Source organism: Pleurodeles waltl, chromosome 6 (genome assembly GCF_031143425.1).
Source record: "Pleurodeles waltl isolate 20211129_DDA chromosome 6, aPleWal1.hap1.20221129, whole genome shotgun sequence".
In the NCBI taxonomy this organism is placed as follows: domain Eukaryota; kingdom Metazoa; phylum Chordata; class Amphibia; order Caudata; family Salamandridae; genus Pleurodeles; species Pleurodeles waltl.
The window spans coordinates 820,092,535-820,113,432 of record NC_090445.1 but is presented as its reverse complement, the minus strand read 5'-3'; the positions used below and the strand labels follow the sequence as shown (position 1 = coordinate 820,113,432).

At 42.3% G+C, this 20,898-nt stretch overlaps 1 protein-coding gene across 1 annotated transcript in view; it reads left to right on the top strand.

Annotated features, from left to right (window-relative positions):
- The window catches only part of LOC138301709 (STE20-like serine/threonine-protein kinase), a 221,009-nt gene that overhangs the window by 5,455 nt on the left and 194,656 nt on the right, over positions 1 to 20,898 (top strand). Inside the window, exons 3-5 of the mRNA XM_069242224.1 lie at positions 13,151 to 13,223; positions 14,472 to 14,666; positions 20,798 to 20,879. Of these exons, the coding sequence (XP_069098325.1) occupies positions 13,151 to 13,223; positions 14,472 to 14,666; positions 20,798 to 20,879 (350 nt within the window). The remainder of the gene's footprint in view (positions 1 to 13,150; positions 13,224 to 14,471; positions 14,667 to 20,797; positions 20,880 to 20,898) is intronic.

The following is a 20,898-nucleotide window of genomic DNA, read 5'->3' as shown; positions in this document are numbered from 1 at the left end:
CCAACTTGCCAATGAAAGACACTGACGTGACGTAGACGGGGCTCGAGCCCTTTTCTAATACCTAGAGCATCTCGCAGGCTCGACCCTAAAAAGCACACAGGCCTACCACACATGCTTTTTACGCTGCCAAATGGAAAGGCTTTGTCCATTATTGACGCTCTAACCAAATCGCCTCTTTAACTTCCAGGGTCCAGGGCATTGTCTGCTTCCACTTTCATTTGCAGACGTGTGGTCTGGCCTTTACTTCCATTCACCTTCACCTAGCTGCATTAGTTGCCTATCCTCAGAACAGACAACACTTTTCCTTCTTCCACCTGCCAGTCATCAAGGCTTTCGTGGAGTCATCCTACCCCAGACCCCGACGTGGAACCTCAACATTGTCCTCACAAGGCTAATGGGTCTCCAGTTTGAGCCCCTTCACTCTCTATGGAAGTGGAACATCCTTTCTTCCTTGAGGTGGCATTCCTCAATACTTAGGCACGTAAGTTAGCTTCTGGCATTAACACTAGAAAAACCTTTCTTTTAGGCACTCAGGGACAGGGCTGTGCTGCGCACAATCCCTAGATTACCTCCCAAAAGCGGTCCTTTCTGTTCCACCCTAACCAGTCCATTGACCTTCCTGTGTTCGCCCCACAACCTGCCTCGGTTACAGAACTGGCTCTCTACACCTTAGACTTAAAACAAGGCCTCATGTGCTATATCGGTAGGACACAACCTTTCAGGAAGCCACAACAACTCTTTGTTGGTTTCTCTAATCCACATAATGGGAAGGCCCTGTCCCAATCAGGCATAGCTAGATGGACAGTCAAATGTATCCAAACATGGTACATTTTGACTGTTCCTCCTAGAGCCCAATCTACAAGGGAAAATGTGGCCTCCATGGCCTTCCTAGGCAATATTCCCCTAGCTGACATCTGTAAAGCAGCTTATCATGCCACACACCTTCCCAAAACACTATTGTGTGGATGTCCTGGCTTGCCAGCAAGCCAGCGTTGGTCGGACAGAACTCTGTACACTGTTTCAGTCCTCTGCAGCACCCACAGGCTATCTAATGCTTTTTTTTTATTTTTTTTAGGAGGGACTGCTTTACTGTCTATGCAGAGCATGTGTATCTACAGTCACACATGCCTTGAATGGAAAATGTTACTTACCATGTAAGCATCTGTTTATGGCATACAGTGCTGTAGATTTACATGTGCCCTCCCTCCTCCCTGGACGCTTGTGGCTTTTGCAGTAATCACTTTTTCACATTTCTATCTTTTTGCATGGACATTTCTTTTTATCTTCATATATTGCTTCACTCCACTTCATCCTCATGTGCTATGTGGGAAAACAATCTAAGAACGGAGTCGTTGCCCATGTGGATTACCAGCAAAAGGAGAAGTCACAAAACTTGTGACTCAAAACATGTCTTCGAAGAAAAACAACTTGCACACATCCGGGCTTAACACTAGACGCAGGGGTATGCACAGAATTTGAATCTACAGCACTTCATGCCACAAACAGATATTTACATGGTAAGTAACGTTTTCCTTCTGGTGAATATATAGTTTTCACAGGATTCCTCACCACCGGCCTTCCTCCTCATTTGACGAGTTAGTACTGTGACTAAAACGATCCCAAGGTATGCAAATATGTTATGTGCTCAGCTTTTCGATGTTGTTGCTCTCTGTTAGTCTCTGCCTACTTGGGGTTTGGAATAAGTCCAGGAACTGACACCAGCATACTGGTTGTTGCCTAATATACAATGGCATCAAGTCTGGGGGAGTTGTGGCTTCTGCTTCATGGGGTCATGTGGCAGTTCTGTACAGCCATTGCTGGATAAAACATTTCCAGGCCAGTCTGGAACCGGGAAGGATAATTCCTGAGATGAGGCATTTGCCGGAAGATTATGTGGCAATGCAGAAGCTCGTAGTGGTGGAGTATCATTAAAATCCTAAATCTTAATTTATGGGCTTTCTGACAGTGTGGTTGAGTTGCTGTTTCCCAAAATGAACATCTAAGAACCCCTCAAGAAATGAGGTGTACTGTGCTTTACAAATCGGTCATTGTCAATGACTGAGCAACAGCATGACCTCATCCGCCTCAAACTTACAAACCAATAGGAGGAAAACCAAGCTTGTCTCATTGGCCTCAGTGGCTTCTCCAACCTCTTCAAAACGTTTGTACACAAAACAGGTAAAACAAATATATGAATAAAACAGATCAGCAATCGTAAATACACAATATAAATGCAAGCATAATAATAAAAGAGGGAAGTAATAAGAATTATTATATAAAAACAATGATAAAAGGGACCAGCCTTCATAAAAATAACAGGGGCAGTATAACAATCGTATTCGATTGCCTATCAGTTGTGAAAAATCCTTCTTAATTTTAATGCTTGCCAGATTAAATTCGCCACCACCAACATACCAAGGGAGACTGCAGTTGCTGGAGGAATGACAACGCTAGTTGACCCTGGCAAAAGTTAAGTAGTTTACGAAGTGGCAGAAGGAGCTTTTTCCTGGGTCTTAAAATAAAAAGGTCAGAAAAAGGTAAAATGCAAATTTGACTGAATAGATTTACCATCACATAGACAGGGCGTAAGCTCTGAAAGCGTGTGACAGTTCGATGGATAATCCGCCATCATTGGGAGATAATTAAAGGAAATCTGGTAAAAAAAGATAGTGGTGTTGATGATTCTGGATCATGGATAGATACATTTGGGTCCCTACCTGTGTGTTTGTCGCTGCTTATACTTTGATACTGTAGGTTTGTTACGATTGGCGGCTTTTCTAGAGGTCGTAGCTTTCTCCATATATTTCTTTCTCACCCTTGATTTTGAGCAGCTGCTACATGTACTAGGCCAGGTGCCCATCTCCAGAAACCCAATATCATCTAAGGACCCTTTGACATTTACAAGCCATGGGATGTCCGCTGCTACAGACAGACTTAAGCAGCCTCCAATAACGATGTGAATTACTGGAGCAGACTCCCTGGCCCAAATAGATCGCCACAGGAGAAGCGGTGCCAGTTTGATTTTGTTCTCAGTGCAGGGCATACCAAGTTCCTCGTGGCACCTAATGGTGGAACAACCACGAAGTATAGCTAATACTTCCTTAAAAAAAGTGTTTTCTATTCTCTGTAACCCACCGGTGTCCACCATACCCCATATACCTGCCCTATTGGTCGTGGTAGACACAAACTTCGATGTATAGGCAATCAGTAGCTCTTTAACGGGATTAGTGCACAGTTTTTTTTTTATTTTTTTTTTACAAACGTTCTGCAACCCCACTGTGGTCTCTTCCAGCATAGCAGTTCTATTAGACACCATTGGATTCCGTGTAAAGTTACTCTCGACAAAGACACTGAGGTAAGCAAAGGCAGTCATCATCTTCTCAACTCTGACATTGCTAATACGGAAAAGTGGGATTGTCTTAGGGTGCTTACCACACCTCATAATAATTCTTTTGTTTGCATTAACCTGTATGTTGAGAGCCCTCATAAAACTGATGTAATTGTCAATAAGCCCCTGTAACGCTCTCCCTGTTCTTTCAACTAAAACTGCATCATCCACGTAGAGCAGAATCAGGAGGGGGTGAGTTCCCACATAAGGGGTATCTCTTGATCTGGAGGTAAGTGCTGCCTCAATTCTGATTGTGTAGAGCAAGAAGAGGAAGGGAGTGAAGACACAACCTTGCTTCACTCCTCACTCTATATTGAACAAGTCCGTACACTCACCATCCTTTCCAAAACACTTTAGTCTTCGAATATAGTTGTCTAATGAAGCTAATGATATCTTCCCCAATACCCATCTCAATCATGAGTGCCCAGAGCTTAGAGTGTGTAACACAGTCAAAAGCTGCCGATAGGTTAATGAAAGCCATGAACAAAGTGCACTTCTTAACAACCACATATTTTGCTATAACCTTGCTTAAGTTCAGGCACAGGTCATTATGCCCATTCCCGTCTTAAACCCATATTGGGTATCTACAAGAATTTTATTGGTTTGTGCCCACTCATCTAACCTTTGGAGCAGGATAAAACTTATTATTTTGGCTGGCGAGTCCAAAAGAGAAATGGGTCTATAATTCATTGGTTGGGTCCTATTGCCTTTTATAAATGGGGGCAATAACTGATCTTTTCCCCAAAAGAGGTGGGCTGACCTTTGCAATAGCATTAAAAACGTTGATGATCAATGGACCCATAACTCCTGACAATCCAGGTATACAGCCGCAGGGAACCCATCCAGGCCAGGTGCCTTCCCTCTACAGCTCCCCGTAAGGACCTCCTCTAGTTCGAACACCAGAGGCATAGGAGCGGCCTTGTTTACCATATAGACCCTACTCACTACAACCCCCTGATCACATGAGTAGATGTTGGAGAAATGTTCAATCCATTGCAGATCCTGCACATTAATCTCTGTGGAGTGATCTGACCAATCTCTAAAATATGGGGAGCTCAGCACCCTCCAGAAGGTGGCGCTGTCTTTAGTTTGACTCGCTTCCCTAAAGGACTCCCACCCCTTCTCTGATACTCAGCCCTTGCCCTTTTTTATCAGGCCTCTATCCCTCGGCTCGGCACATAAAGCAGCATGGAGTTTAGCAAGGGCTTTAGGTAATTCCGAATTAAACCAGCCCCCAGGGAACGACTTTGCTAGATCAGATACTCTTATGAATTCTAGTCTTATCATGTCTGTAATATCCCTAAAAGCCTACTTAATCTCAGTAGGTTCGCCTTCCATGTCAAGACATCGGGAAAAGGCCAATTGCTTGTCATGGAGCAGGGAGGGCATAAAGATGTCCTTGCCCACCTTGGCCCATTTGATCGTAAAACCATTTTTCCTTCCTAGGATCGGCCTATACGCTGTTGTAGTCAAAGGCTTTTTCATTCCCACCGCCTTCCAACTACACCACAGCAATGCATGATCGCTGAAACCAATAAATTCAGCCTTGAATCCCACCAGAAAGGTCCCCCAACAACATTGAACTAAAAATGTTGTCAATAGTGGAGGAGCAGTTCCTACCCAGAAAGGTCAGTACCAGTCCACTCCACTCCCTTCTCCCAATATTTTGTGAATATATTTTACAACAGAATAATTAAGGGTGTTACCATACTTGTCATGCCTAATGCGCACCATTGACTCTTCATTACTATCTGCTAAGCCACAGCTCACTGTTGGAGATATTAGACTGTGATGGGCGTCAGAGCCTCCAATCCAAAGAAGCGCCACTGGTTTCTGCTGGTCCTGTCTGTAGTAATTGGCTTAGATGATCTCAGTTTAAGTGGAATGCTCACTATGCTTTGTCTTGGGCTGAGGTCATCTATGACCTCATAGTAGAACGTGGAGTGGGAGATGAGAAGTGAGCAGTGTGAAGAGCAGGTTGTTCATGGTTGCTGATGGATGGGATGCTCTAATAAAAGGACCTACATTTCTTACTGGTAAATTAGTTGGAGTGACTCTTTTCTACAATGGCGACGAGGGTCTGAGGAGCATCTCAACACAAACGATTACTTTGAGGATTCTGGCCATTTTTTAAGCTTTTTATTTGGAAACCTTGTTTTCTCCATTTTTTAATGCTGTATGAGCCGGTCCTTGAACTACTAAACATTGCTGTTTCTCCTAAGGACATTTGCGAGATTCAAGATTCACAAGGAACTTTCATTTTTTAAATTTATTTTCAATTTTTGCCTTACCTCTGCCAACCGTTTCTCTGTCTCGCGCTCCTTAGCGCGTTCTCTTCCTCCCTGACACGAGCAAGTCGTTTCCTTGAGAACTGAAGCCGGCGTTGCACCGTGCAAGAAATCTAACTCGTGCTCAGGAGGGTGAGAGTAAGTGTCAGCAGTTTCAGTTCCCTGACTCGCGCTTGTAAGGAAGCGAGTGTTATAGTTTACAGCTAGTCGCATTACATTTAACTCACGTTCAGGAGGGTGCGAGTAATTTCAAGTGCCTTTGACAGAGGAGAAAGGGAAAAAGGACGACTAGGAAACAAGATATATTTCCTATAGAAAATAATCTGATTAAACCAAAGTAAAACAAAGACATTGATGTACCTACATGTGAAATTGGATTCTTCAAGTGGTAACTGGCCCGGTTTCAGTTTCTATGTGTGACATTGCAGCATCTTGGTGACATCCATGTATTTACATAGGAATTAGAACTCTTGAAGTTTAATCTATTGCAGCAAATTGTCTCAAGCTCTGCTGGTTACATTTTAAAATATAATCAAAGTGGAAAATATATATGAAGGAATATATTGGTTTTAATACAGGCTTTATATTAACCTTACATGATGCAGAATATCCCACCACTTCCTTTCTTTCTTACTACACCTGGCGAACCACCAATAAAGTGGTCTAAGTGGAAGAAATCATTTCTTTATTATTCCAGACTTTGTGGAACGAATTTATCTAATGAAAGAAAAACAGCACTTCTTATGCATTGTCTGGGCTGTAAGGGTCAGGAAGTATATGAAAACTTGCCAGATCCTGGTGAAGAGGCTAGAGACCTTAATGAGTTTGAAATGTGTTTGAAGAAACTTGATTTGCATTTCTTACCTGAGATCAGTACTATTTTGGAGCGTTTTCATTTTGGCATGAGGGAGCAGAAAACAGGTGAAAGTATTGAGGAGTATATTACTGCTCTTAGGAAACTTGCTTCTACATGCAACTTTGGGAGCACGATTGAAGAAAGGATCCGTGATCAGTTTGTTAAGATGTGCAAGTGACAAGATCAGACAGGAGTTATGGAGTAAAGATGATCCGACATTGCAAGAAATGATTATCCTTGCCAAGAGTGTGGAGCACACCATGGCTTGTGTGGAAGAGCTGGAGAAAGAAGAGAAAGTTGATGTGAACAGAATTTCTACAAAGAAAGAACCAATTAGTGCAAAAGGTTGCAGCAGTGATCGAGAGGATGGCAAAGTTGACCAGGGAGTAGCGAACAGATTTAAGGATGATAGGTGTTTCCGTTGTGGGAACTTAGGACATTATGAATCCTACAAAAAGTGTCCAGCTGTTAACTCAATATGCAGGGTATGCAACAAGAAGGGACATTTTGGTAAATGTTGTAAATCTCAAAGAAGTCAGACCGCAGTGAAGGTAGTTGATGATTGCATTTTGACCGTTTCCATGGGCACGGAGAAGAAGCGACACACTAAGGACATAGTAACCATTCTAGGAGTGTCAAATGAGATGTTATTTGACTCTGGGGCCTGGTTGACTTTGATCTCCAATGAGGTTTTTGATAAACAACTGAGTCATTTAGTGGAGTTAAAAGATCCTGACATTGTTCCAGGTGGGTATGGAGGTCGGGTCATTGATATGAGACAGTACTTTGAGGCTGAGATAAGCTTCAAGACAAACACTATTTACGGAACAATTTATGTTCCTGTTAAAGGAGATAGTGTTATAAGCTGGCCTCATCAGAAAGAGTTGTCATTTCTTGATCCAAATTCTCATTTGCCAGTTATGATCAAGGAAGTCTATGTAAATCCAAAGGAAAGCAATATTGTGTTGCTTAAAGTTGTTATGTGAATGTATTTTGTTTCTTATGTTTTCTTACTCCTTTAGTTATGTACTTCTTATCTCAGTGTAAATATTTGTAATATAGTTTCCTTGTGTAGTTTCATTGTTAAGAGGGAAGATGTGTAGTAATTGGCTTAGATGATCTCAGCTTGAGTGGAATGCTCACTATGCTTTGCCTTGAGCTGAGGTCATCTATGACCTCATAGTAGTAGAATGTGGAGTGGGAGATGAGAAGTGAGCAGAGTGAAGAGCAGGTTGTTCATGGTTGGTGGTGGATGGGATGCTCTAATAAAAGGACCTACATTTCTTACTGGAAGATTAGTTGGAGTGACTCTTTTCTACACTGTCAAAACAGTTGTTATAGTAATTATTTAATAGAAGATCCAATTCTCTGCCTAGGTCAAGTAGGGTGCACTGAAAAAGGGGGACTCGTTAAGGTGCATGGTAACTTCCCCCAGGAAGGAGTTTTTAACAGACATAACCAACCCCCTTCCTGCCTTAGAGGGGCATGTGTCTGATACCCATGTGTATCACACTTGTCAGTCACCCCTGTCTCTTGAATGCAGATGATCCGGTCCTTCTCCACTAGCTCAATCCAATCAGGGTCACTGTAAACACTGAATGGTCTAGGCCTAAGAAAGTAGTAAGCCAGTTTATATCTTTGGCAGTTACCTGCTTGGTGGTTTCAAACTAGACAGGCCTGGGTTGTGGTACACTTGCTAGAAAGAAGAAGTACATAGAGACATGAAGCCGGGGGAAGGTGTAACCTTTGTAAATCGACACTCACCCTTCTCGATGGATCAAGTGTGGGGCCCTTACCAGCAGGGTGAATATTCTCCTGCCCCAAAAGAGCACCCTCTTGCTGCATTATGGGTTATACCAGGGCGAGGAGGTGCTGTAATTTTATAGACGGTCATAGCTCCAGCAGCCTTTACAGCCCCCTTTCGTGGTGAAGCATTTACCCCTGAGGATACCACATTCCTACCCACCCTGGCAAAAGCGGCATTAGATGTTTGCTGTGTGTCACTATTACTGAATCTATCTTCCTCTTCCCTGCTTAAGTCAACGCAAGGATGTACTTAAGGAGTTCAACATGGTATTAACACTCAGCTGCGCCATCAACCTAGACAAATTGGCCTCAATCAAATCCAAACAGTCCTGTTTCAAAAGAAGTTTCCTCATAAGTTTGACTCTGGCACACAGAGTTCATCATTGTTGTTTTGGGCCCCTGTTGGACCTGCCTTCTCCTGCATCTCCATTGTCCCTTTAAGCACAACCGCATGTCTTTTGTGCGTGGGCCCTTCCTTCTTTTTTTACTGGGAGTTTTCTTGATGATGGCAGAGCAGGACAATCAGTACCGGAATAAGCTAGAAACTGAATAAACCCTAGGACCAGCTAAAAGGCACAAGAGCTGCAGTGACAGCTGTACACTTACCAAGCCCCCTCCCCAAACCCCTTTGGGTTTGCTGGAGCTTCCATCCTGCTTCTGGTTCATTTGACCAGAAGCTGGCAACACACTTGATTTGCCCCCCCAAAAGGCTGTAGTTTCATCCTTGCTAGTTTGCTCATCCACCTGCCTGTCATCTGCCTTCTGCTGCCTACAGCTTTGTCTGCTTGCCTCTGCGAACAGTTCTGGGAGCAGTGATGGGGAGAGGAGGCCTTTTCTCTGCAGCTGCAAAAAGTCTATTGCTACACCTGTCCAGATAACTGCCTGATAAGGGCATCTTATGCTGACCTTGCTCATTTAGTTCTGCAGACACTGTACTGTCTGGGATTCTTAGAGAACCTACCAAAATCTTCTTGGCTACCATTAAGAAAAATACGGATAATAGAATCCTTTTTTAGCACGTTTGAAGAGATTCTTCTAGCAGTAACAGAGTAACATCCATCTAGAAGATCATGAATATGGCTTTGGCACTGCAGCTCTCCTGCAGGGAGTAATGCCCTATTCCAGCCATTCAGCCTGACCTAGTGGAGCGCTGATGTCAGTTGATGGACATCTATTCCAAGCCTGCTGTAGTCTTCCTCTCACGAATGACATCTCTTGAGGTGGTGGACTAATGCTCCAAACCTACTTTTTGGATATCCTTTGATTTTTATGTCTGTTGGACACGCGGACGGCAGACTTGCCTGGGTGAAGATATTGATATTTTACTCCAAATAAACATGGAGTGATGGAAGTTTCCATGGCCTTAGAGACCTTCCTCCTAGAAGTCAGAAGAGGATATTAAAGACACCAACAACACTGATATGTCTTTCTGTTAAACCAAGAGGGCTGACTAAATTTCATTTCTTATCTCCTAGTCCCTTAACCTCACCTTGACTTTTCCTTGTCTGTGAAGGTGTTATGCAACATTTATGCCTGTCACATTCTCTTGTTCTATTTGGACAGTGTAGGAAGAAGGATCTGTATATACTATACAAAAATGAGGTATAGTGCGCACAGAGTCCAGTGGATTCCCAGAGGCTTAAGGAAGTCTAAAGTAGATAGTACTAATGCTCTCTTTTGTGGTAGTGTGGTCGAGCAGTTAAGCTTATCTGAGGGTAGTGCATTTGTTGTACACACACAGTCAAGAAATAAGCCTCACACGTAACGATTAACTCTAGGCCAGTGTTTTATATAGCAAACAAATGTTTTGTTACTTTATTACTAGAACAAAAAGGTCTTTGTTGCAGGTAAGTACAGTTGTAAGTAGGTATAATGCACGTGTATCATACTTTGTTTAGATTATGCAAATAAAACAGTTTACAAGTAAGTAACACTTTTCAGTTTTAAAGGTTGACACTTGGTACAATTCCTCATAGGAACCAGTGCAGTCCTAGGGAAAGAAAAGGGTTAGCACAGTAAACAGGTAAGTACTCGACTTAAAGTCCCAGTGTTCAGGGTTAGGATATCCATAGGTCAGAGTTCAAGTTGACCCCAAATGGGCACCAGCAGCAACACAGGGCTGGCCGGGTGTAGAGGTCAAAGTTAGCATCAGGTTTTCAATGGAATCCTATGAGGTACTGGGGTCACTCGGAAGGGCACTGGTTGCAGGTAAGTACCCGTGCATTCAGGATAGAGGCCTGGGGGGGGGTTAAGTCTGCATCAGGGGGTCGATTCCAGAATCCAAAGGCTGGACAAGTAGAGGTGCCCACTGGACTTTGCTGGACCGTCTGTCGGTTTCCCCAAGGCCAGGGGGCTGCAAGTGCAGGGGTACCTTTGGGCGTCGGAAATCTTCATCGCATCCGGTTGCAGTCAGGGTGGTGGACTTAGACATTGTAGGGGCATATTGCTCATGCCACTATGCCCTCACCTGTGGTATAGTGCACCCTGCCTTAGGTCTGTAAGGCCTGCTAGAGAGGTGACTTACTATGCCACAGGCAGTGGTTTGTGGACTTGGCACCCTGGGAGGGATGTCATGTTGACTTTACCCTTTTCTCCCCACCAGCACACACAATCTGCAATGGAACTGTTTGTGTTTGGTGAGCCGTCCCTTAGAGTGGCACAATGCATGCTGCAGTCCTTAGGGAACCTCCCTGGTAACTGAGCCTTTGGTACCACTGGTACCAATTACAAGGGACTTAGCTGTGTGCCAGGGGTATGCCAATTGTGGAAACAATGGTACTGCTTAGGGAAAGAACACTGGTGCTGGGGCCTGGTTAGCAGGATCCCAGCACACACTCGGTCGCCTACAGTTGGCAAGCAGCCAATCTGTGTGTTGTCCCTTTCTTAGCAGGTGTAAATTCAGGGTTGCCGGTTAGGAGAGCCGCTGGTGTGGGGATAGTCATCCGCCTCCTGGATAAAGCTGACATATCCTACGATTCCATTGTGGTTCTTAGTACCAGAAAAGAGTATGCACCCAAGGGTCTGTACTTCTTTGCCAGCCAAGGGACCTTCCGTTCATGAGTGACTATAATTGCTTGGTCCATAAAGCACCAGTGTTTCTCTGAAGTCAGCTCCCACCCCACCCCCTCCCTTCACCTCCATCTGCCAACTCTGCAGGTCTCTTAGCGTTGCCTCCTTGCCTCCTAGTTTTGGGAGTCTGTCTTCTCTGAGGTGTGACGTATTTGATGCCAAGATAGTGGATGTGATGTTATGTCCACTATAATAGTGCTAATCTTTGAGGCGTTTTGCATGCCATGTAGGATGTTTATGCTAGCTATTTGTGATTTCAGGGTGTTCATTTTAAACCTGTATTTGTGGCCAAATGTGTCTTACTTGCTGAGGAGGGCTGGGATAGACTTCAGGTGATCTGTCACCATAACTAACCAGATCATCTGCATTAGTGTTATCTTGTGCTGGTGTTTTCCTAGCTGTACTAGTTTTATCTAGGAGTTTAGTCTTGGACTCTTTGCCAATGGATCCATGTACAAGGCAAAAATGAGTGGAGACAATGGGCACCTCTGTCTTGTTCCCCTGTTCACGCTGAAATGATGTGATAAAGTTCCATTAATGCTTATTTTCACCATTGCTAATGCACCTTTGTGCTCACACTTCACAGGCATTAATCTCTGCAAATTTGAGTATTAAAAGTCCCATTTTCAAGCAGTGGTTACTAAATAGTGTAGAAAGCCGCATGTGCAAAGTATTGCATGTGCAGTTGTTGTATGCGTCCTATATCTCCAGCTACAATGGTCAGGAATAAACTGGTCCACCAAGAGTTTAACAAATTTCTTAATTAAAAGTAAAATGTTTGTAACATTTTACTGACCCTCAGACCTGTTATCTAGAGGAAAACTTCGTTCCTCTCAATATTTTACCTTGGCCCAGTACTGAGGTGCTAACAGTGCTTTAGATTATCCTGGGACCCTTTTAAGCGTGCCTGACAGGCATAACTAAATCTCTGGTCATCCTGGCATGTTTTTACCCTCTTAAGAATGGTCGTGTACAAGCTTCTCAAGCCTGAGCTCTTTTCTACTACATTTAAGAACCAGAAGCACCAACTTGATCCAGCCAGGACTGCAGTGCACAAGCAGTTCTTCATTTGCCTGGGCTCATTCAGCCTAATCGGCACTATGTAGATCCGTCACTTGCCAGAATTAGCATCATTTGGATAAATCTAGAGTTACTGTGGATCCTACAGGCCATGAAGGCACCCACAGGACCCTGACATGTGTCCATTATTTAAATGGAATCAATTTTGGATCACTCAGTTCTGCCCATTGTTTGCAACAACATGAAAGTCCTCACCCCTTGCATACATAGACTGCTTTTAACCTTTGATGAAAGAAGATGTGCTTATACATCATGGTAGTAAATCCATACTGCTTTTAGCACCACCCTCAGATAGGTTTTTATGATCCATGAGATAGAGGACTATCCCTTATCGGATAGTTTTGGAGTGACAGCAGAAAGGCTTTGATGACTACAGGAGGGGAGCATACTACTACAAACATTTTTCTAATAATATGCTGAACTTTGGTCAAGAAATATTGTTTAAACTTATAGCACTGATTCTTTGCCAGTGAAATTTGAATTGTGCTTGGTTATTTTAAGCAGCTCAACCAAAGTGATAACAAAGTAAATATATATTTTACTTTAAAGAATCCACTTATTCTAGAAAGGGACAAGAAGACATTGGAGCATTCTTTTCTGTTATAACTACATACAAGTGATAATTGAAGGCAACTGAGTTTCTTTTTTTTCTTCTTTTTTTAGCGGATTTTGGCGTTTCTGCTAAAAACACAAGGACAGTACAGCGCAGAGATTCTTTCATAGGCACTCCATACTGGTTAGTATGCGTTTGTTAGAATTTGGAAAAATTTTGAACATTTCGTTATAACCAGATTTGTAAGTAGCTGCCTGACATCTGCGTGGAGTTCATGAATTGCCTTTATTTGTATGCATTGCCGTACTTCTGAAGCCTATTTCATTGAAAGTAAACTAAAGGTTGGCCTGCTGATTCACAAACTTGAGAATAGTAGCAGTGTGTTAGTTTAAAAGAAAATGAAATATTAAAATATTCCAAATAGCCAGTCTGTTGTGAGGATCTTAATCTGTTGCTATGGGATTGAAAGCTTGGATTAAACAATTGTGGACACCTGCAGAAGGTGTGAAAACCTGTGTAGATGGCACACACATCTAAGCTGACAATGCAATGCTATTCTGCACACTCATATTTCAAAATGCGTACACTTAGGTAACAGGGCTCAGAAACAAATCAAAAACAATGTGTTAGCTAATTTTATGTCCGGTCCACTATCTTTTTGAGTACAACATAAATAGTATCACGTTGTGTTGTGATTGAGTGCAAAAATGTATCTAAAGTGCCAACCCCTTGTGTGTGTGTGTGTGTGTGTGTGTGTGTCTGTGTCTGTGTCTGTGTGTCTGTGTAGTATGATCCTTGTTTCAGTCCATTAACATAAATCAGGATAGTAAGACTTAGAGCAACACCCACTGCTACCTAGTAGAGCCATGATGAATGCCACAGGTGTTACAAAGTAGAAATGGCAAAGTATATCGCATTAAAAAATGCCTCTGCCACTACTTTGATCACATTGAAAAGCCAAGGTTTATGAATCCCTTAATTTGCTACTTTTAATATAAACTGATAAGTACATGCTGCTTGTGGTAACTTCATATACGTAAAAGGGTATGGAAGGGATGCTTGCAAATAGTTTACCCACTGACAGCCGCTCTGTGTAGCATTCCAACCCATAGTTTTTCATCCACTTTGCCACTGTAGACAAAGGTGCATTGACCATGATTCTATTCATGTTTTATTATTAAAACTGGTCTGATCCTGTCTAGGACACACATCATATCACATTTACGTACTTTGTATCTGAAAACTGGGGGGGTGCATGAGTATCTCAGAAATATCCACTTTTCATTTTTATGAGCTCTATTTCAATATTGATATTTTGAGTCCCTTATTTTCTGCAGATGTATTTGTAGATCTACATAGGTCCAGCTTTGCCGCGCTTTGCAATTTATGTTTGCCATTTGGATAAACAGTCTCTTTTCTCTTTTATTTCAGGATGGCTCCTGAAGTTGTAATGTGCGAGACCTCCAAAGACAGGCCCTATGACTATAAGGCAGATGTATGGTCTTTGGGCGTCACTTTAATTGAGATGGCCCAGATAGAACCACCTCACCACGAACTGAATCCCATGCGAGTACTATTAAAGATAGCAAAATCTGATCCTCCAACGCTAGCGCAGCCGTCAAGATGGTAAACCTATTTATGGTTCTTCTGAGTTGGGCAATTGATATTAGAGCAAATATTGACTGTTATGTTTTTTTACTTTGAGGTCTTACTTTCATTCAAGTAAAAGCACTATCTGCCTTTTATAGTGAATGTCTGGTTCTGTGAACACCAGTGAGTGTTTCCATCTGCCTTGTTTACGTTACAGCTGTGTTAGTTCTGTTTGTTCTTGTGTTACAAATTTATTTTGGTACCTTATTCACATACAGCCTGGCAGAGGAAAATGTCTCCAATTTAATTTCATAAATTAGTATTGCAGGGAATAGTCCAGCGTTCGAAACATAATATATCTGTCAGTCGATTATCTTAAATGAAACTATTCTCAAGATTGTTTCAGCCTTAAGTGGTAAAGTAGATACATAAAACTTGTAGCTGTAAGCTGTAACTAGCATTCAGACATCTCCCTGCTATTTTATGCAGTCCTAGTTGTTGCAGAAGAACTTTGACACCTTCAGAGGACCTGGGCATTAACTCTCAAATTCTCAAATCAAAAGACAGTGCATCACTCTGGGCGAATTCTTGTCAATAAGAATAGTTGTTCCCAACCTTTTGATTTCATTGAACCCCCAGTTTATAATTACTGGAATTGGGGACAACCCCCCCTCCCCCCCTCTGAGTCATTATTGGAATCCGGGACCCCCACACTGAGTCATTACTGGAATCTGGGACCCCGACACTGAGTCATTACTGGAAGCCGGGGACCTAGGCCTATTCATTGTTGATGACGATTTGAGCTACAAAACAATGTACAAAAATACAGAAACACGCATTCCATCAAACACATTTTCTGAGGTAATATTACCTCCTGTATAAAGCAGATCAGATCATAAAAGGCTCACAAGATTATCAAAGACTAAGGGCCTAATTAAGAGTTTGGCAGATGGGAAAGCCCGTCTGCCAAACTCCCAACAGGGTGGCCGCCGTATTCGTGGTGACCACCCCGCCGGGCTTATTAAGAGTTTCCCCCGAGATCAGTTGGCAAAAACCTTAGTTTCCGCCGCCAGCCTAGCAGGAAACAGCCTACAGCATTATCTACGTCTCATAATCGAGCCAGCGGCAATGCTGTAGCCCGCATGGTGCACCAGCACCCTCGCAATGTTCACTGTTTGCAAAGCAGACAGTGAACATTGTGAGGGTGCTGGGCAGGGGCCCCCCTGTGGTCCCTTGCACCTGTTTTCCACCAGCGTTTTCATGGCTGTGTTACTGCCATAAAAAGGTTGGCGGAGAACAAGGTCACAATCCGCGGGGCAGAGAACGATCATGGGATCATGCCACTGGGATCATGGAACCTGGTGGTGCTGGCGGCTCTTTTTAATGTGACTGTCGAACTGACGCAACAGCAGCGGTCCTAACCGCTACCACGAGTGTGGCGGTCTGAAGACCGCCACACTCGTAATGAAGCCCTAATTCACAAGGTCGTAAGGGGTTCTAGAAAGTGGCAACATACTGGGTCGTCCACAAAAATCCTATGATGTCATGTAGGGAGGGTTATACATTGGCAGCACCAGCAATGATAAATAGGTCCTTAGGCACAAAAGCACAAGACATGGAGAGAATAACACTAAATTAGTTATTAGGAACACCATGAAATTGAAGCAACGCATGTAATCAGGAGACCCGTGATAAGAATGTGTCTTATTACAAAAAGATACACCGATTTGATCAAATGTCCAGTAGTCCTTGTCACTTCTCCAGTAATATGAACTGATATGTGCCTTGGCTTACAGGCAGGACCACAGTCTGGAAAACATGGATAATCGCCTGCATGAACACTACATACATGCATGTGGTAGCAACTGTAGAGCTGCTGCATAACTGACTGCATAACAAGTTAAAGCATATAGTGCACTACAGTAACTTTAGATGACCGATTGCAAGACAGATTTCATGGCAGACTTCTTACAAACAGCATGATAAATAACATAACAAATCGTAGCGTTGTATGCATGATAAAGGGTCTGATTTAGAGGTCGAGGGAGGGAGTAAGCACAGTTAGGGTGACGGAGGACTTTGTCCCACACCATGCCTTTACTCTGCCAGTCAAGTTCACCTACAGCCCAGCAGTAATCACAGTGGTTTTGTATCAATTCCGTCATGGAGGTTCATACAAAGCCATTTAAAAGTTTTAGTGTGTCCATCATTGGTGACGGATGCCTACACCAAATTTTTAAAGGTTTTCCCTTTCCAAAAAACAAACTCCTAAAGCAGGAGTTTGTTTTTTGAAAAGTAAAACCATTGGCCCCAACACCTTTGGCGTTTTCTCCCATAGTGATTGGGTCTTATTTATTTTCTTTTTTTACAGTCTCTTTCTGCCAGGATATGGACAGTTTAAAAAAAACAAAAGGTATCCTACCTCCCTCTCTAAATAGGGCACATAGTTGGATGGCTTTTCTCTGATGGGCCTTAGTCCCTCAGGCTGTCAGAGAAAGGTTTACATCAATGAAATACATGTTACTCCTTTAGTGTAAACCTGTTGCTCTGTGTGACTCATAACTGAGTGGGCAGACAAACAGTTTGGTGGACAGGGATTACTTCGCCATTGAGATGAAGTACTCTCCGCTAAAATCTCTTCAGGTGTAAGCTGCGCACAAAGTAGCATGTTACCCATTTGCAAAGCTCCTCACCTGCTTCTGCACTTCATCAGGTGTAAAGTGCTGTACGACTACAGTACAACTTAGCTCTTCTATGGCCTGGTGTATATTGACTAGTGTGCACCTTTCAGTATAAAACAAAATATGCATATTGTTTTCAAACTTTTTTCATCTGAAATGGTTCTATTAGATTTAGAAAATATTCTGGAAATATTTGTAATGTATTGACCAGCATTAATAACCGGATTGAAATCTGGTTGTTCCTTTTCACTGCTACGTCATAACAAAAGTTGTGACATCACAATGGGAGGCGCCCCTGTATTATGCTGCTTTTTTCACATCTGCAAGGACCGAAACGAGGCAGTGAAATTATGGCAGGTGGTCTCATCCACCTTCTGACTCCTTTCCCAGGTCTCTGCAGACCAGATGGAGCAGCAGTAGGCAGGCTGTGCTCTGCCTGCACCAGCCACCAAATTCTGCCCTCAGAACAGCAGATCTGCACTGACAGGAAAAAACAAGCAGCCTTGACCAGCGGTTCTCACAGAGCCGCTGTTCGTACCTTGCTGGCTCTCCCCTCTTCTAGTAGGTGACTCACAGCACAGAGGGAATTTGTGATGGGTTGCAGGAGGCCAGGTATTATTTTTCAGTTGATTTGGGCCTGGGGAGGTTACATGCAGATGACTGAGGAGGAAGGGTGGAGGCTTGATATTTCTTTTCCGTATGGGATAAGGAAATATGCACAGGGTCGTATGTATGCTTTGCAAGAGGACCAGTTTTTTTTTTTTTTTTTTAAAGGATTTTTGGTCAGGGTATGAATGGAAGAGAGGGTGATGTGGGTGTTTGGTAGGAGGCTCGGTTGTTATGTTTTTATTTTTTTAATTTTTTTTTGAGAGGCGTTGTCATATAATGCATGACTCTCCCATTACTCCTTCCCCTCCTCATAGGTATTGAAAGCTTGGCCAGATGTTTTGGCGGGTCGAAGGGGCATACATAGCATGAATCTATAGATGAGTAAAAAGTGAATAAAGCAGATGTTTTTCAACTCATGGTTCTTAGTGATGTCATTGATAACTCAAGCATTATTTGTTTCTGTTTATGATGCACAGAAGCCCTTAATGAAAATACCATTGTTTTTCACTGCTACCCCTCTACTATTAATGTCAGAGGCTAAGCAAGAAAGAGCAGAAACTAGTACACTGTGTCTTGCTGCACAGCCCTGCATGTCATCAACTTTACATCATGTCGCAATGGGTATTTTCTTGTAACAAGACTCGCAATGCTTTCTTCCTATTTGGATGCATGTACTGTTACTTTTCATTTGGATTTTCCATACAGGAGATGGTGGTTCTCATCATTTAAACTGTCCAGTCTCCACCATGAACTTGTTAAAAAATATTTACTCTGCTAAGAGTTGGGCTCTTGATTGCCTTAATAAAAATGGTATCTTAACTGACAAATTGGATGTGTCTAGGTCAAATAATCCTGCTTAGGTTTTCGGGTTCTAATGGTAGCCACAAATCCTCTGCCTGGCTCGAATGGTATAATCAGAATTTCAAATTAATTCGGAACTGTTTGAGATCAGTGAGGTGTTCACAGCTGGAACTTGAAAGGTTCTCACATCAAATTGAATCATGGCTATTCTCTGCTCTCCCTTATGAATAAGGTGAAGTAAATGGCATAAGGGTTTGTCCTTTGCACCAATGGTTGTACTTTTCAACTTGTTTTAACAAAATTATTTAACACTCTTAAATTATTTTGATTCCATTAGGTACTTCTAAATCAAGGCACTATGAGGTCCGCAAGTGGGAACCTGACTCTCCTTGCAAGCTATTCAATACACAGCAGAATTGTGACTTCTATTCCTGTTTTCTCAATTGATACTGACAGTGGAAATAATGATGACTGTTGTAATAGCAATAACAGGCTCCTTACATGGGTTTGTGGAAGTGGTGGCTTATCTCACAACGAAATCATTGTGCACCTACCTAGAACAGGATCATATCTTTTCTCAAATAAATCATTTTTCTATGCTTGGATTTTCCACTAGTTTTTAAGCTTTCCTAGACAGGCATCTATTCTGGTACAAGAAACTCTGTTCCTAATAATGGGGATTCATTCTTGCTAATGAGTCTTCAAATGATATCGGATAGGTTTTGTTTATAAAAGTGCAGCTATCTGCAGGCGAGTCTAAACCTGACAGGCTTAGCAAGCTTTTGCCATTTTATTTGCCATTCATGCATATCTCCATTAACAAACTCCTCTAGCTTCTACAGATGATAGGTGTCAAAGAATGATATGGAGCAAGGACCTTCTCCTTGATGTTTAATTATGGGGCCACAGAACAAATTAAATTTTTCTGTTTTCTTCCTTCAGTACTCCGTTTCTTTCAAGTTTAACTCAAAACACGTATAACCCCATTTTAGGAGTTTGCATCTGCCCTATCATGCACTTACATTATGTGCTGCTAATTTACAGGTGAACATTCATGGCTCTCAATAATAACCTTCGGCAATTGCTCCAAAACACTACTTATAGATAATGTCTTTCCTATTGCCTAGTCAGTTAGTCTTGTTTTTCATAGACATCTGGGCGGGCAGCTTATTGTCATGCTATGACCTACGAAGTTCTGTGGGATAAATAATTCTTAGTTTTGCCTTCGTTGTACAAATGTCAGTGATTATTTCCAAGCCCCATTGACAGCTGAGAGGCCACATGAATCTGGTAATGCCAAAGTGGATTTCTATCCTCTATTTTGATATTCTCTTTGCTGATGTTTGGTTCTATACATTAAGGTCCTTTGCTGGCATGCAAGCCTTTATGGTGTTTCACAGAAGTTCATATGCCCATCATATTTAGCTACAGTTAATCAGCCATACAGTATTGAAGTACTACATTTCAGCCTGTTTGAATCCTCTTTAGTGGGTATCCTTAGTTTTCCTCTGTCAGGTCCCTGCATTGTACTTTCACGTCTCTTTCCTTGCTCCGACGTCTAACATAGCATGTTAAAACCATGTTGGAAGGACACCTCCATAAGACATTTGATTTGTCGTGCCTTGGTTGGATGCTTAAAAAACCTGCAGGTTGAAAATCCACCCCACTAAAAATTAAACATTTGGATGTAGGAGCATTGTGGGTTATTTTTATTTAAATATGTGATTTAATTTTGTTGCCCTGTAAAGGGTATCCCATTGGAACTCTACAATTCTTCTATCGATGACCATCGTTTTCTCTAACTGATGTTAAGAGGTACATATTCTGACTATTTATCAAGAAGCAAAGCCTCTAAAACTAAGTAGGTAGGCTAGTGTCTTTGAGAATTGTACCACATTATAATACGGAAAGCCTCTGAGAAACCATAGAAAGTTAGTCTCCTTCAGAAACGTAATTTACTGGTAGGATAATGTTTTTTTCTAACCAACAAAACCGTGGCTTAATTGTGAATTTATTTGCAATATTGAGAGATTCTTTAATTGCCTTATTAGTCACAAGTTTCTGTAAATTTCGCAGGTCAAACGATTTCAACGATTTTCTGAAGAAGTGTTTGGAAAAGAATTTAGATGTTCGATGGACTGCTGCTCAGCTCCTACAGGTACGGGATGACTGGTAGT